Source organism: Canis aureus, chromosome 16, assembly GCF_053574225.1.
Source record: "Canis aureus isolate CA01 chromosome 16, VMU_Caureus_v.1.0, whole genome shotgun sequence".
NCBI lineage: Eukaryota > Metazoa > Chordata > Mammalia > Carnivora > Canidae > Canis > Canis aureus.
In genome coordinates, this window is record NC_135626.1 from 26,508,208 (window position 1) to 26,521,252 (window position 13,045).

General features: G+C 42.1%; 1 protein-coding gene and 1 long non-coding RNA gene across 8 annotated transcripts in view; one reads left to right on the plus strand and one right to left on the minus strand.

The window, feature by feature from the left end:
- Positions 1 to 3,740, minus strand: part of MED13 (mediator complex subunit 13) — a 102,477-nt gene extending 98,737 nt beyond the window's left edge. For 2 of the 6 annotated variants that reach the window (XR_013354282.1, XM_077852387.1), the window contains exons 1-2: positions 3,554 to 3,735; positions 1,455 to 1,689 (exon numbers count right to left, since the gene is read on the minus strand). Coding sequence is in view for 3 of the 6 variants with exons in the window: in XM_077852387.1 (XP_077708513.1) it covers positions 1,455 to 1,689; positions 3,554 to 3,619 (301 nt within the window). In the remaining 3 variants the exon portion in view is untranslated. Of the gene's footprint in view, positions 1 to 1,454; positions 1,690 to 3,553 lie in introns of all 6 variants that reach the window. The other 4 variants (XR_013354283.1, XR_013354284.1, XM_077852389.1 and 1 more) reach the window with 4 other exon arrangements.
- The window catches only part of LOC144286232 (uncharacterized), a 52,826-nt gene continuing 43,294 nt past the window's right edge, over positions 3,514 to 13,045 (plus strand). For both annotated transcript variants that reach the window (XR_013354293.1, XR_013354292.1), the window contains exons 1-3: positions 3,514 to 5,225; positions 6,540 to 6,619; positions 8,164 to 8,256. This is a non-coding gene — a long non-coding RNA (uncharacterized LOC144286232). The remainder of the gene's footprint in view (positions 5,226 to 6,539; positions 6,620 to 8,163; positions 8,257 to 13,045) is intronic.

Here is a 13,045-nt window from a genome sequence, read left to right on the forward strand (position 1 = left end):
GAAGCAGTTTTTTTAAACTGTAGCCCAGTTTACGAGAAAATATATTTAGCTCATAACATGAAATTTAGGGGGAAAAATCCACACAGTGTTTTAATATACATCAAAACAGCTCACACTTAACCTTAACAGGCTTTCAAAACATTAGTCCCACTATAGTAAAACTAAATACTACACATCTGTTAAAATTATCTTTGATTCTACAAACTGTATTACACGGAATCTGGGGGGGGAAATGGTGCTCTGCCAACCTTATTAATACTAAAACCCTCAAGTCAGCATAATAGTTTATCAACTACTTTGTATCTGTATAGTTTATAATTTATCAATAACATTAAGTCTCCAAACATTTTAGTAAGGTGGTTTTTATGACCACTTAAAGATTAAAATCCAGCATATCAAAGTCAACTATCAAAACAAATATAACACATGCATTCCTACAGAAACGTTTAGTCTTACTAAGAACTTATTTGAGACAGTCACCTGGATTACATTACATCCAAAAATAAAATAGGTCTTATAGGTCAAATGGACACTATTAGAAACTTCAGAGTACTCAATTTCAAATGAGAATGTTTTTTATTAATCTAAAATTCCTAAATTTACCTGTTAAGAATTATGACCAAACATCTTGCTGAAGTTGTTGGTACCTTGCAGCAAATAACTAATCATTTACATTCCTATCATCAAAAGATCCACTTAACACTGACTCTTACAATGTAAAGTAAGCACAAGCTTCAATGATTATGTGAAAAACTAGTTTCTCTTTCTAAAGTAATATTTGGTCCCAAAAGTCCAGAAAATAAGAATTGGTCTTCTAAAAGTAGTCTTATTGATAGGTTCACAATAAAATTATTTCTGTGTAACTTTTTAGATGATCCCAATGTCCTATAAATGAGTTGGCACTAGTCTCATTTTAGTGACAGTCTTTGAAAGAACACTAAAAGAATCACTGTCCAAGAATAACAAAATTAACATATGCTTTCATATGGTAATAACCACAACTAACAACAAAATATACACCTTGAAAAAAATACATAAGAAAGTTACAACATTTCTAGAAACTCCTACCAAATGTCTGCATATTGATACAGAAGAGAGCAGTGGCAGAATGGACTCAAATGGTGAATTACACATGCCTGCAAATTACTTCTCCCTCATTCCATTTTTCTTAGGTAACATGCCTTCCTTGTGCCCCGTTCGCAAGAAAATACACAAGGATGCTGGGTGGTTAAAGAAAAAGTTATTCAAGGCTAAAGCCTGCCATAATATGGATAATTTAAGTAAAATAAAATAACCACACTGAAACATAACAGTAAGCTAACTTTTTTTATCTGGCTTCACATCTAACAGTGTTTCACACACAAGAAAAAAATCTTAATTTGTAATATAAATGATTTTTAGGAAAAGTATACAACGTTGCTATATATCATTGGTTAAAAATAAGTTGCCTTCACCTGACAAGTCATGGTGAATAAGATCAGCAAAATTGGGGTCTTCACCCCACCAAAATATCCACAATTCTCTTCTTCCAGGTCTTTGATCTCGCCGCCAAACACCAAGTACATCTGCCTTAAGGCAGCGACTAAAACTGCTCAAAATGGGGTCTTCCTCTGTCACCGGAAACAGAATAGGGGCAGAAGTTGGGCCTTGCCATACATATCTTTTCCATTTAATTCCCGTCAAGTCAGCCTGAAGAAAAGAAAGCATGAGTATTACAGCACATTCACTCAAAGTCAATAGTACTCACTCTTAAAGCCCTTTATTTCATTAAGACATTACAATTTTTCAATATATACTGAAGATATTAAAGCAGACTGACCAAAAAAATGATTCTTAGATAATTCAACAACCCAAAATTTAAGGAAAGGAACTAAAACCGTGAAAATATTAACACTGACATGTCACTGAGTAGCAATAAATAGATGTCCCTAAGAAAAATAAAAGACTTAAAAATGTTTAATATAAACATGTACTTTAATACTGCACACTCAGTAAACATTTCCTCTAAGTTCTGTTCCAACTGGTCACGTTTGTTCCCTGGTGTCACACTGTAACAGAAAATTTTTAAAGACTTATGATTCCATGTTTATAAATTGATGGCTCCAATGAAATGAGAACTATAGTTGAAAAAAGTGTTCACATATCCCTTTTAGGCAAAGTGAAATAGAAAATGCGCACAAAGAACTGTCAGATTTGTACTAGTCTATTTTCAAAGAACCTGATCCTAAAAGTACCAAAAATAGACGGAGTCAGAGAAAACAGAAATGTAAAACCTGATGTTATGTTTTATTGCACCCGAAGAGATGTTGATTAACGGGCATTGTACAAGAAAACATTTTATAAGAGGAAAGGGCATTAAAAAAAAAACAATTTGGCACCGTGAAAAAATTCGACAGGGAGAATTTAGTAATTCTTTAACTTAGAGGTGCAAAGCATAAGGTGCCAAAAATGAAACTGCTGATACATGACTGGCAGTTTACACTTGCCAACTAGTTGTGCTCCGCCCACTCGGTTCACTTACCTATCACATACTCTTAGTATTTCTCCTAGCACACAAAAAATGAAAAAAGTCAGTCACTGAAACTTTAAATCGTGGACGAAGCTAAGCTACTGTCCAACTGAGGGCTAAATATTTGCAACAGTTGGTAGTTTTCAAAAAGTCTTAACTGTGGATGTTACCAGAACTGGGCCAACCTATACAATTGTCAGTCCTGCATCCAGCTTCCCTAGACTTTTCAATATAATGAGAAGCAGCCTGCTCAAACCAATCTAAAAATGCAAGTAAAACAAATAACAGCAACAAAAATTAGTGCAAAACCATAGAACCTCCTCCACTAGTCCCATTTCACTCTCACACAAACATAATGTTCTATTAAAAGCAAGACGGCTAAAAATTGTCAAAATGGCAAACTGTTTTCAAAGTTCAAAGACAAAACATGAAATGGTATCTACTGGTTTTTACAGAGAGATCTGAACTCATCGAAGGGAGAAACTAATCTTCTGTTAGTTTGACTCATCAGAAACGTAAAACGAAAAGAGATTTTTTTTTTTTTAGTACATAAGTTCCGGTGTCCTGTTTGGGGGGGGGGGGGGGGCGGGGGGGAACGAATGACCAGAGTGTGGCATAAAGGCACTGGGAGAATGAGCAATAATGTAAAGTGTTAAGAAGAGATACATAGTCAATAAGGAGAAAAGCAATAGTTAATAAGCAAGACACACCGGGAAATGGGAGTATCCTGCCAGATAAGGAGCACAAGTTGAAGACAAGACTACGGTTGAGGAAGAGTCGGAAACGGGGGACAAGGAAAGAAAAAAAAAAAAAAAAAAAAAGCCAGCAGTCCTAAAGCAGAGCTCAGGATGGGGCTGAGCGAACGCGTTTCCCGGGGCTGGCGCGGGGCTCGGCCGCGGCGCCGGCTCCGGCTGGGCCTAGCCCGGGGACTCGGGCATCTGGATCAGACCCGGACCCCCTCCCCCACGGCCCAAGGGCGCACCTCGCGGCCCCCTCCCCCACCGCCCCGCACGCCGCGGCCCCCGCCCGCGGCCCCTCACTCACCAGGCAGAAGAGGTTACAGTGACAATCTTCCAGGCTGGCCCCGTTCGGCACGAAGGAGGAACTCATCGTCCCTCACAGCAGCCGCCGCCGGCGCCACAACCCACCATCCGCCATTACCGCCGCCTCCGACCAGAGAGAGAAACACAGACACCGGGGAGGGCGGGGGGGTGGCGGCTGGGGGAGCGGTGGAAGAGGAGGCCGCCGGGCCGCCCGCCCTCCCCGCCCACCCCCCCGCCGCCGCGAGCAGCCCCCGCCGCCCGGCCGGCACCTAGCCGCCCGGGGCCCAGGGCCGGCGGGAGGGCCGCGCCGCGCTCGCCCCGCGGGCCGGACTGCGGCCGCCGCGGAGCCCGCGGACGCTTGCCCCTCTCGGGGGCACAGAGGAGATATGTGCTCCTTCCACAAGAAGAAAAAAAAAAAAACCAATAAATTACACAATAAATAATTAAAATCGAGTCCGAGAGGGCAGAGCCCGAGCCGTGGAGGGTGCTCCCGGGCGGGGAGGCGCCCGTGGAGGGGCAGGAAGGGCAAGAGCCGGGAGAGAAGCCCAGGCCCCCGGCCCGGCGGCGGCGATGTCCTCAAGCCCAGAATCTCCTCGGCGGCGGAGGTGGTGGCGGCGTCTGCGGGCTCAGACCATTCTCTGGCTGTGTCTTCGTGTCGTCCCTGGGCCAGGCCGGCCTAACGTCTGCTCTACTGCGGCCTCACCGCCCGGACGCCGTAGTCTCCCCCATTTTGTGGGCCCAGCGGGCGGCGTTTTTCCCCCTTTAATCCGAATTCACGGGTTTTCCCTTCGCTTTAATGGCGGCCACAGGGACCAGCTCGCCCTCTCTGCTCGCCCATTGGCCGCCTTGAGGTCACGTGGGCCCGGGCTCCGTGGGGAGGAGGAGAGAGAAGGGAGTGAGAGAGGGCCGGGAAGCTTTCGGCGGAGGCGGTGAGCCCTGGGGACCGGACGGCCAGCTGGCGGCTACTAAGACAGCGCCATCTGCTGGGTGCCTCGGCCACTGTAAGATGACCCCGGGCCCAGGCCCTAGCTTTCTCCTTGCGGGGGGGGGGGGGGGGGGGGGGGGGGGAATCTACAGCGCAAGAGGGTTCGCATCACCGATCTGAGAATTACGTGGAAAACAGTTTGATTTCGTCGGAAAAGAAAGTGTTGCAAAAATTCCCGGGCATTCTCACTTGCAAACCCCCCGGGCTTGGGAGTCAGACGATCTGCGATACAACTTGGACACTTAAAAAGTTGTGATATCAAGAAAGAAAGAAATGTATGAGAAACAGTATAGCCTCGTAGTGAATAACCTGGGAGTGAGAGCCACGCTTCCTTGGGTTCAAGCCTTGAGCCAGTCAGTTCTTGGGGTCTCAGTTTCCTCATTTGTTAAAAGGGGGAAACATAACCCTATCTCATAGGGATGCTGTGACAATGGAGTTAACACAAATAAACCAGGTAGCCCAGTGTCTGGCACAGACACCCATTGCTAACAGTTACCTATGATTGTTGTCATCGTGACCTCATAAGATTATTGTGAGGAGTTGAACCAGTGTATGTAAAGTGCCACCACCGTAACCTCCGTGAGAACCAGAACTTTGTTTTGCTTACGACTGTATCCCTAGTGCTTAAAAAAAGGTTCCTAGCACACAGTGGACGCCTGATATTTGTAAATTTGCAAACGAATGAATGGTAAGAAATGGAAACCAACTAAAACGTTCTGTTCCCTTCCCTATAAAACACTCAGTTCTTTATTGGATTACACTTCAGTGTAAGAGTTCAAACATTTTCCCTGAAAATTTTGGAGAGGAGAGAGAGAGAGAGAGACAGCAGGGAAGAAAGGAAAGAAGAAAAGAAGGGAAGAAAAGAAGGAGGGAGAAGTAAAGGTGATTCAAAAGTTAGAAATATTAGTGAGTTAGCATTTACCATAATTTTACATTATAGTTGTGTCTGTAATATAAATGGAAGAGTCACTTCCTGGTCACTTCTTCAGCTATGAAATGAAAAGCATTCCTCGTTCACCCATTCGTTCATCTATGATGATTAAGAGTCCAAATCTTGAAGCCCAAATCCTGTAGAAAAAGTTCTGCCACTGTTTCATTCATTTCAAAGTAAAATTTAATCCAAGATTAAATTAGTTTCTCTTACTCTGGGGGATGCCTGGGAGGCTCAGTGCTTGAGTGCGTGCCTTCAGCTCAGGGCATGATCCCGGGGAACCAGGATTGAGTTCAGCCTGGGGCTCCCCACCAGGAGCCTGCTTCTCCCTCTGCTTATGTCTCTGCCTCTCTGTGTGTTTATTTATTCATGAGAGACACACAGAGAGGCAGAGACACAGGCAGAGGGAGAAGCAGACTCCAAGCAGGGAGCCTGACATGGGACTGGATCCAGGAACTCCAGGATCACGCCCTGAGCCAAGGCAGACGCTCAACCGCTGAGCCACCCGGGCGTCCCAAATACATAAAATCTTTAAAAAAATTTTTTTTTTCTCTTACTCTCGGATTTCTTATTGTAAAATGAGGATAATAAAAGTATTTTCCTCCTAAAGTGTATGGTAAATGAAACTGTAGGTATATGGCTTGCCACAGTGCTAAGTGTTAGCTACTAAAAAAACTTTTAAAAATCATTATTGAGCACCTGCGTGCTCAACTGAGTGTGTTCCTGGTCTTTGCTAGACCTGGGATACAAATATGAATAAGATACCTGCCCGTCCCTCAAGATTCCTGAAGAGAGGCAATAAAGGAGACATTTCCCACAGAATAAGATAAAATACAATAGAGGTAATTGCTTGAATAAGGTATGTATCAACTATAGCACAATAGGAGCTCTGGAGGAGGAGCCCCAAAGTCAGAGAAGGCATCTTAAAGTAGGTAGCATTTGAAATCAGATTTGAAGGATAAAATGAATTCTTATAAAGCCCTTTGAAGCAGTTAAATCTTATTAAGCCCAATTCAGATCCAAAGGCCACATATCAAAGTCAATTATACAACCAAGACTAATTTAATCCAGGAGCTCAAATCAGTTGAAGTCCATATCCTTTCTAAGTGAGTGCCAGCACCAGGAGACAGCAATCCTCAGACGCCCGTAAGGTAAGATACCCTCTCCTCATCTCTCTTTCCCTGAAAGAATCCTCAGACCTTTGTTCCAACTGCTTCTGTCACTCTGGAACATCCTCCAACTAAACCTTTTAGTTTATCCAAGAAGTAGCCATCCTCTTTAGAAGTCGTGCCCTCCATTGCTCAGTCTCCAACCTGAGGACATGCCTCAGGACTCCAGAGGCCAGTAGAATCTCCCAGAAACCCACAAGGTGCAAAGTAACATTTGATTGGCTTTTCATTTGACTGGTAGTCTTCTCAAAAAGAAGAGAGAGATAGGAGATAGGAAGAAGACCCAGGGGAAAAATGTCTCAGAGAGGATCATGAAAGGAGCAAGACAGAAAGACAGGAGTGAAAAGGCAAAAGAGAGAAATAGAGAATGGAGGAGCTAGTGGAGGAATATGAGAGGAAGGGGAACATCATGGTGAGAAGAGAAAAGACCAATATAAGCACACAGAGAACATGTGAGTAACCACCTACCTTCTCTTAGAATGAGATTTTGTGCAATTTTAAAAGTAACAGAAATAAATTAAAACAGTATACACACATTGTCAAAAAGATACAGGAAAGTATCTTCTGTTTGGAAGACACAGGAAAGTGTAAAGATGAAAAAATTTAAATGTACATTATTTTTTAAATGCCCATAATGTCACCATTCATAATCAACCATCTTTTAATACTCTTGACGTTTTTCCTTCCAGACTTTTCCATTGATATCTATGTCTATATCTACCTATCTATCTATCTCCCACAGTTGAAGTTATATATACATTTTACTACACATATTTACTATCTAGGATGTGTCAGGTCATGTATGGACAAGGCATAGGATATACAAGGAGCACATAATCTTGCTAGATGTGGCAATTGGATAGTTGGATCAACTGGGATCAAAACTCCACACCACTGCCTGCTAGCTCCCTAACTTTGAATTGCTCATTGGTAAAATGTGTATGCAGCAATAGCACCTAAATGTTAAAGTTGTGACAATTAAAAGAGATAATCAAAGTAAAATAAGAGAGCCAATCAGGAATGTTAAGATGAATGTTAGACATTGCCTTGGACGATAATCACCTATTGTCTTTCCTCTTTGAAACATGGATTTGCTCAGTGATCTACATTTAAAATTGTTCTTTAACTCCTTCACCGTTTTAAGGACTCCATTCTCAATAGGATAGTGGATGTACCCAGCCTTCAGGAAGGGTGAGAGTTACATCATCTAAATAGAGAAAGGGCAATGTCTGACCTAAGGACTAATGTTCCCCACCTACTCTGAAAAATCACAGGATTGGGGCACCTGGGTGGCTCAGGGGTTATGCATCTGCCTTTGGCTCAGGTCCGGATCCCAGGGTCCTGAGACTGAGTCCCTCATAGGGCTCCCTGTAGGAGCCTGCTTCTCCCTCTGCCTGAGTTTCTGCCTCTGTGTGTCTCTCATAAATAAATAAATAAATAAAATCTTTAAAAAAATTATTGAGATAGTTTGCCTTTTTTTTTTTTACCAAACCTTTCAAAATCCATGTGTGTATTTTCACTTACAGCATGTTTTATTTAGAATCAGCCACATTTCAAGTGCCCAATAGCCACACATGGTTAATGGCTGCTGTGTTGGATGATACACGTCTACAAAAGCTGTAAGTTAAGGACCAATTAAGCTGTGGAGTGAGTGGTCTTGAGCCTGGGGACAATATTGATTTTCTTAAGGTCATGTTAATGGTTTAATGTTGTACTTGATTCAATTAAAAAAAAAAAACAAGGCTGAGGTGAATGCACAGACACTACTTTGTTGATATAGAAATAAAGTATATTAGCAAATTGAGCCAATTAAGAAAACATTTCAGTTCTAAGTGTCAAATATCCTAAACTGTCTTAAAAGTTGACCTGACTTGCCATTTTTCTTAGTACTGTAGCATCTACTCTTAAACTCAATTTTCTCAATAAACATTTTATTTTAATATTAAATTTGAAGCCAATTCTCCCTAGTTTCCTCACTTTGAAATTTCTTTTTGTTTTTTTTCTAAGATTTTTTTTTATTTATTCATGAGAGACACAGAGACAGAGGCTGAGACACAGGCAGAGGGAGAAGCAGGCTCCATGCAGGGAGCCGGATGTGGGACTCTATCCCAGGTCTCCAGGATCACACCCTGGGCTGAAGGCGGGGCTAAACCGTTGAGCCACCCGGGGTGCCCTGCCCGAAATTTGGTTTGTAAACCCTCATAAGCAAATCAGATAATCCCTTTTCTCCTTATCTTTATTCTACTTGAAGTGGTCTTTTAACTGCTCTGGATCTCAGTTTTCTCAATTATGAAGAGGTTGGATTAAATAATTGCTACAATTTAACGCCTAATATGTAACACTTAATGGATGTCAGGCACTGTGCTAAGTATTTTGCATTAATTATCTATTATCCTTTCCACAGGCTTCTGAGGTAAGTACTATATTATCCCACTTTTCCCGATTGGGATACTGAGTTTTAGAGAACTTGCCTAAGGTCTGTAGAAGTATGCTAATAGAGCCATGTCCACAGGGAGGGGCTCAAGAGAAACTTCCTGCAGGGACAGCTGAAACTGAATCTTGAAGGATGAGTTGAGTTAAGCTAGGAAAAGATTCAGGTGAAAGGAGAAGGACAAAAGGAAGAGTTGGGGTGGCGTGGGGGAGGGGAGATGATGACTGGAAAGTTTGGTGTTGGTAAGAAAAGGTATTTGGCTGAAGAAGTAACCCCAAGGCCAAATTATGAAGAGTTTGGATTTTATTCAGAAGAGAATGAGTAACCACTGAAGAACTTTAAACATGAGAGTACCGAGCTGAGATTTGTTTTTAGAAGCAACATGCCAGACTTGTTGGGGGCATTGTGAAAATCCAGGCAGGAAGGGAAGAGGCCTGAACTAATTAAGAGGAGCCTATCTAAAAATGTCCTTTCTGGGATGTCTGGATGGCTCAGTTGATTAAGCATCTCTTTGTTTCAGTTCATTTCCTGATCTCAGGGTAGTGAGATGGAGCATGGCAAGCTCAAGTTCTGCATCAGGCTCCAGGCTGGCTGTAGAGCCTGCTTAAGATTCTCTTTCTCCCTCTCTCTCTGCTTGTCCCCTGCCCTTCTTTAAAAAAAGACAAAGAAAAAAGAAAAAGGGTGCCTGGGTGGCTCAGTCAGTTAAGCATCTGCCTTCGGCTCAGGTAATGATCTCAGGGTCCTGGGATCAAGTCCTGCATCAGGCTTCCTGCTCAGTGGGGAGTCTGCTTCTCCCTTTACCCCCCCCCCCACTTGTGATCTCTCTCTCTCTCTCTCAGATTCTCTTTCTCTCCAAATAAAATAGAAAGAAAAAAAGAAAGAAAGAAAGAAAGAAAGAAAGAAAGAAAGAAAGAAAGAACCATACTTTCTGATTCACATTTATTCCCTCTATTAAGGCATCAGCAAGGAAGATAGGGAAGTAGAAAAAAAATCACTTTTGCAAAATGCTGAGCATTCCTTTCTCTCTAAGCAGATGATTTTTCTCAGAACAGCCAATGTTGAGAGAGGAGACAAGTGCAGTTCTCTGAACCTATTCCTCGTGCTAAAAAGTTCCAGACAGGACTTTGATCTCACAGGATAATTATTCCTACCAGATATAAACCGGTTTGCAATTTTATTATTCTCTTCTCCCAAGGAAAGGTTTACAGGAATTTAAAAGATGTAATGAGCCAATAAAAATAGGAGATTATTCTAGAATCTCTTATTTCTACCATGTAGAACTTACATGTATGTAAGGGAAGAACTTACATATATGCATGTAGTAACATAGACAAATATAATAGTTTCATACCATATCTAGCACTAGCTTTGACATTCACTCATCCACTTATTCATTTTATACCTATTGATATTTACTATGAGCAGGGTTCTGTGATAGGTGCTATAATGATGAGGCAATATGCAACAGTACATCAGAAATAGATCTGACTCTGAAGAAGCTTACTAATTCTCAGACAATAAGATACATTAAATAAATGTAAGTTGTGTTTCAAAATGTCTAAAATGGGTGTAGAACAAATATTGTGGAATTGAAAGAAGATGGGGCTACCCTAAGTAATAAGGAACAAAAGACTAGTGGAGTAAAACTTTGCATTTAAACTGGACAATAATTTATGCATAAGATTTGGACTTGTAGAGATTTGGAGAAGAGCAATTTAGGCCACTGATTCCCAAACTGGACTTGGAAAACAAGGTTCTGAAGAACATTGGAAATTCCACATAAAAATGGTTCTTTTTTTTTTTTTTAATTTTTATTTATTTATGATAGTCACACACACACAGAGAGAGAGAGAGAGAGAGGCAGAGACACAGGCAGAGGGAGAAGCAGGCTCCATGCACCGGGAGCCTGATGTGGGATTCGATCCCGGGTCTCCGGGATCGCGCCCTGGGCCAAAGGTAGGCGCCAAACCGCTGCGCCACCCAGGGATCCCAAAATGGTTCTTGATTGTGCTGGAACTGACCTATTCTTTCTCAAATTGATTTCCTTCTCTCCCTCTACCATGTTTTATATTTCAAGAAGTTGCTCCTTGCAAATGACATTTCTCGGGCTCCCTTATCAATTTCCTTGTGGTTTGGTTTGGCCAATGCAGGCAGGGGTGGCAGATGAGGGGCCATGGAGAGACTAGGTCTTTCCTTCTCCCTCTACTTCAGACAATATCTCCAGTAGTGGCTGCATCCTTTTTGTGGTTCCAACTGCAGATAGATAGTCCCTCTCTCGCTGGTCCCAGCTTCTCTGGCTAGTCCTGGCTCTTGTGCCATGTGTTTCTTATCTACCGATGCATATTAAATTACCTTGAAACTTCAAGGCTTAAAACAACAAATATTTTATTATCTCCCACAATTCTTGAGGTTTAGTAATCTGAGAGTGACTTAGCCAGGTGATTATGGCTCAAGGTCTCTCATGAGGTTGAAGTTAAGATTTGGCTGGGGCTACAGTTATCTCAAGGCCAGAATAGGGCCAAAGAGTTCACTTCCAAGTTCACTCGCATGGCTGTTGGCAGGAAAATAGCTCCTAGCTGGCCACTGGCCAGAGACTTCAGCATTCTGCCAGGTGGCCTCCTCAGAGCTGCATATAACATGGCAGCTTGCTTTTCCACCAGGAAGCTACCCAAGAGATAGAGATGCCAGAATGGAAGCTGTAGTCTTTTTAATAACCTAATCTCAGAACTAACATACTATCACTTTTGCCACAGGATTTTGGTAACACAGACTAACTGTGATACAGTGTGGGAGGGGCACACATAAGGGTGTGAATACCAACAGGCAAAGATAATTGAGGGCCATTGTGGAGGCTGGCTACCATAGTCCATTCTCTCTCCCCAATGATTCAGGTTCCTCTCACATGTAAAATATACTTACTTTCTCTCAAAATCAGCAGAAGTCTCTTACAGCATCAGCTTGAAGTTAGCATGTCATCATCTAAATCAGGTCCCAGTACAGTTGAGGCTCCCTGGCTATCTTTCCTTAAGTATAGCTCCTTGAGTCCAGTCTCTCTCCCCTACAGAAACTAAGTGACAACCTAACTGTCCTCCATTTACCCAACATATAATGGTGAGACAGGCATTATAGGGTAACTGCTACAGATATTCCTGCTTAAAAAGAGAGAACAATGCAGGCACAGAGGAGTCACTGGTTCATCGCAATTCCTAAACCCAGCTGAGCAAATGCTAAGGGTTCCTTGATTAAGTCTCAAGGTCTGGGAATAATTCTCCCTGGCTATGAGGTTCATGTTCTGGGGTCTTGTCTTGGTTCTGACTTCTGTGTCATCTTCCCTTTTTGTGAAAGATAGCCTATGTTTATAGCTGAGGAATTTTCTCAGCCTACTTTTTGCCAGTAGAACTTTGAAAGACTGATGGCCTTTTTTCATTTTGTACTATCTCTATTTTTTTTTGGTCCAAGATGGCAATGTTTCTGCATACACACTTCCTTTAAAAATTTTGTGAGTTTTCTGTAAATCTTATTGGAGTCCAATCTATTAGACAAAAGCTATACCTACAAATATTATTCTGATGAGATGCCTGAGGAATAATGGTCTTTAGCTTCCTAGATGCTTTATCATTTCATTGAGAGACTATGTGAGACATACCTTTAATCTCCTTAGAAAACCTTTTACCTGAACAAAATAATACTCTGATACACAACCTTAATCTTTCTGAGACTTTGGCAAAAAGATTTACAGTCACACGATTGGCTTCATCTTTGGACTGTGTTTTACTGGCAATGCCCTGGACTTGATCTTTTCTCAGAAGCTATATCTTAATATTAGCATTGTTTACCATTTGGAGAGGCTGAGAATGTCCAAAACCAGCAAATTCCATCTCCTTTTTGTTGAAAGTTCTTCCTCTATTTTACCTCTCTCTTCCCACATGTTACTAAAGGTAACAAGAAGAAACCTTTGCTTGGAAATCTCTTTTGCT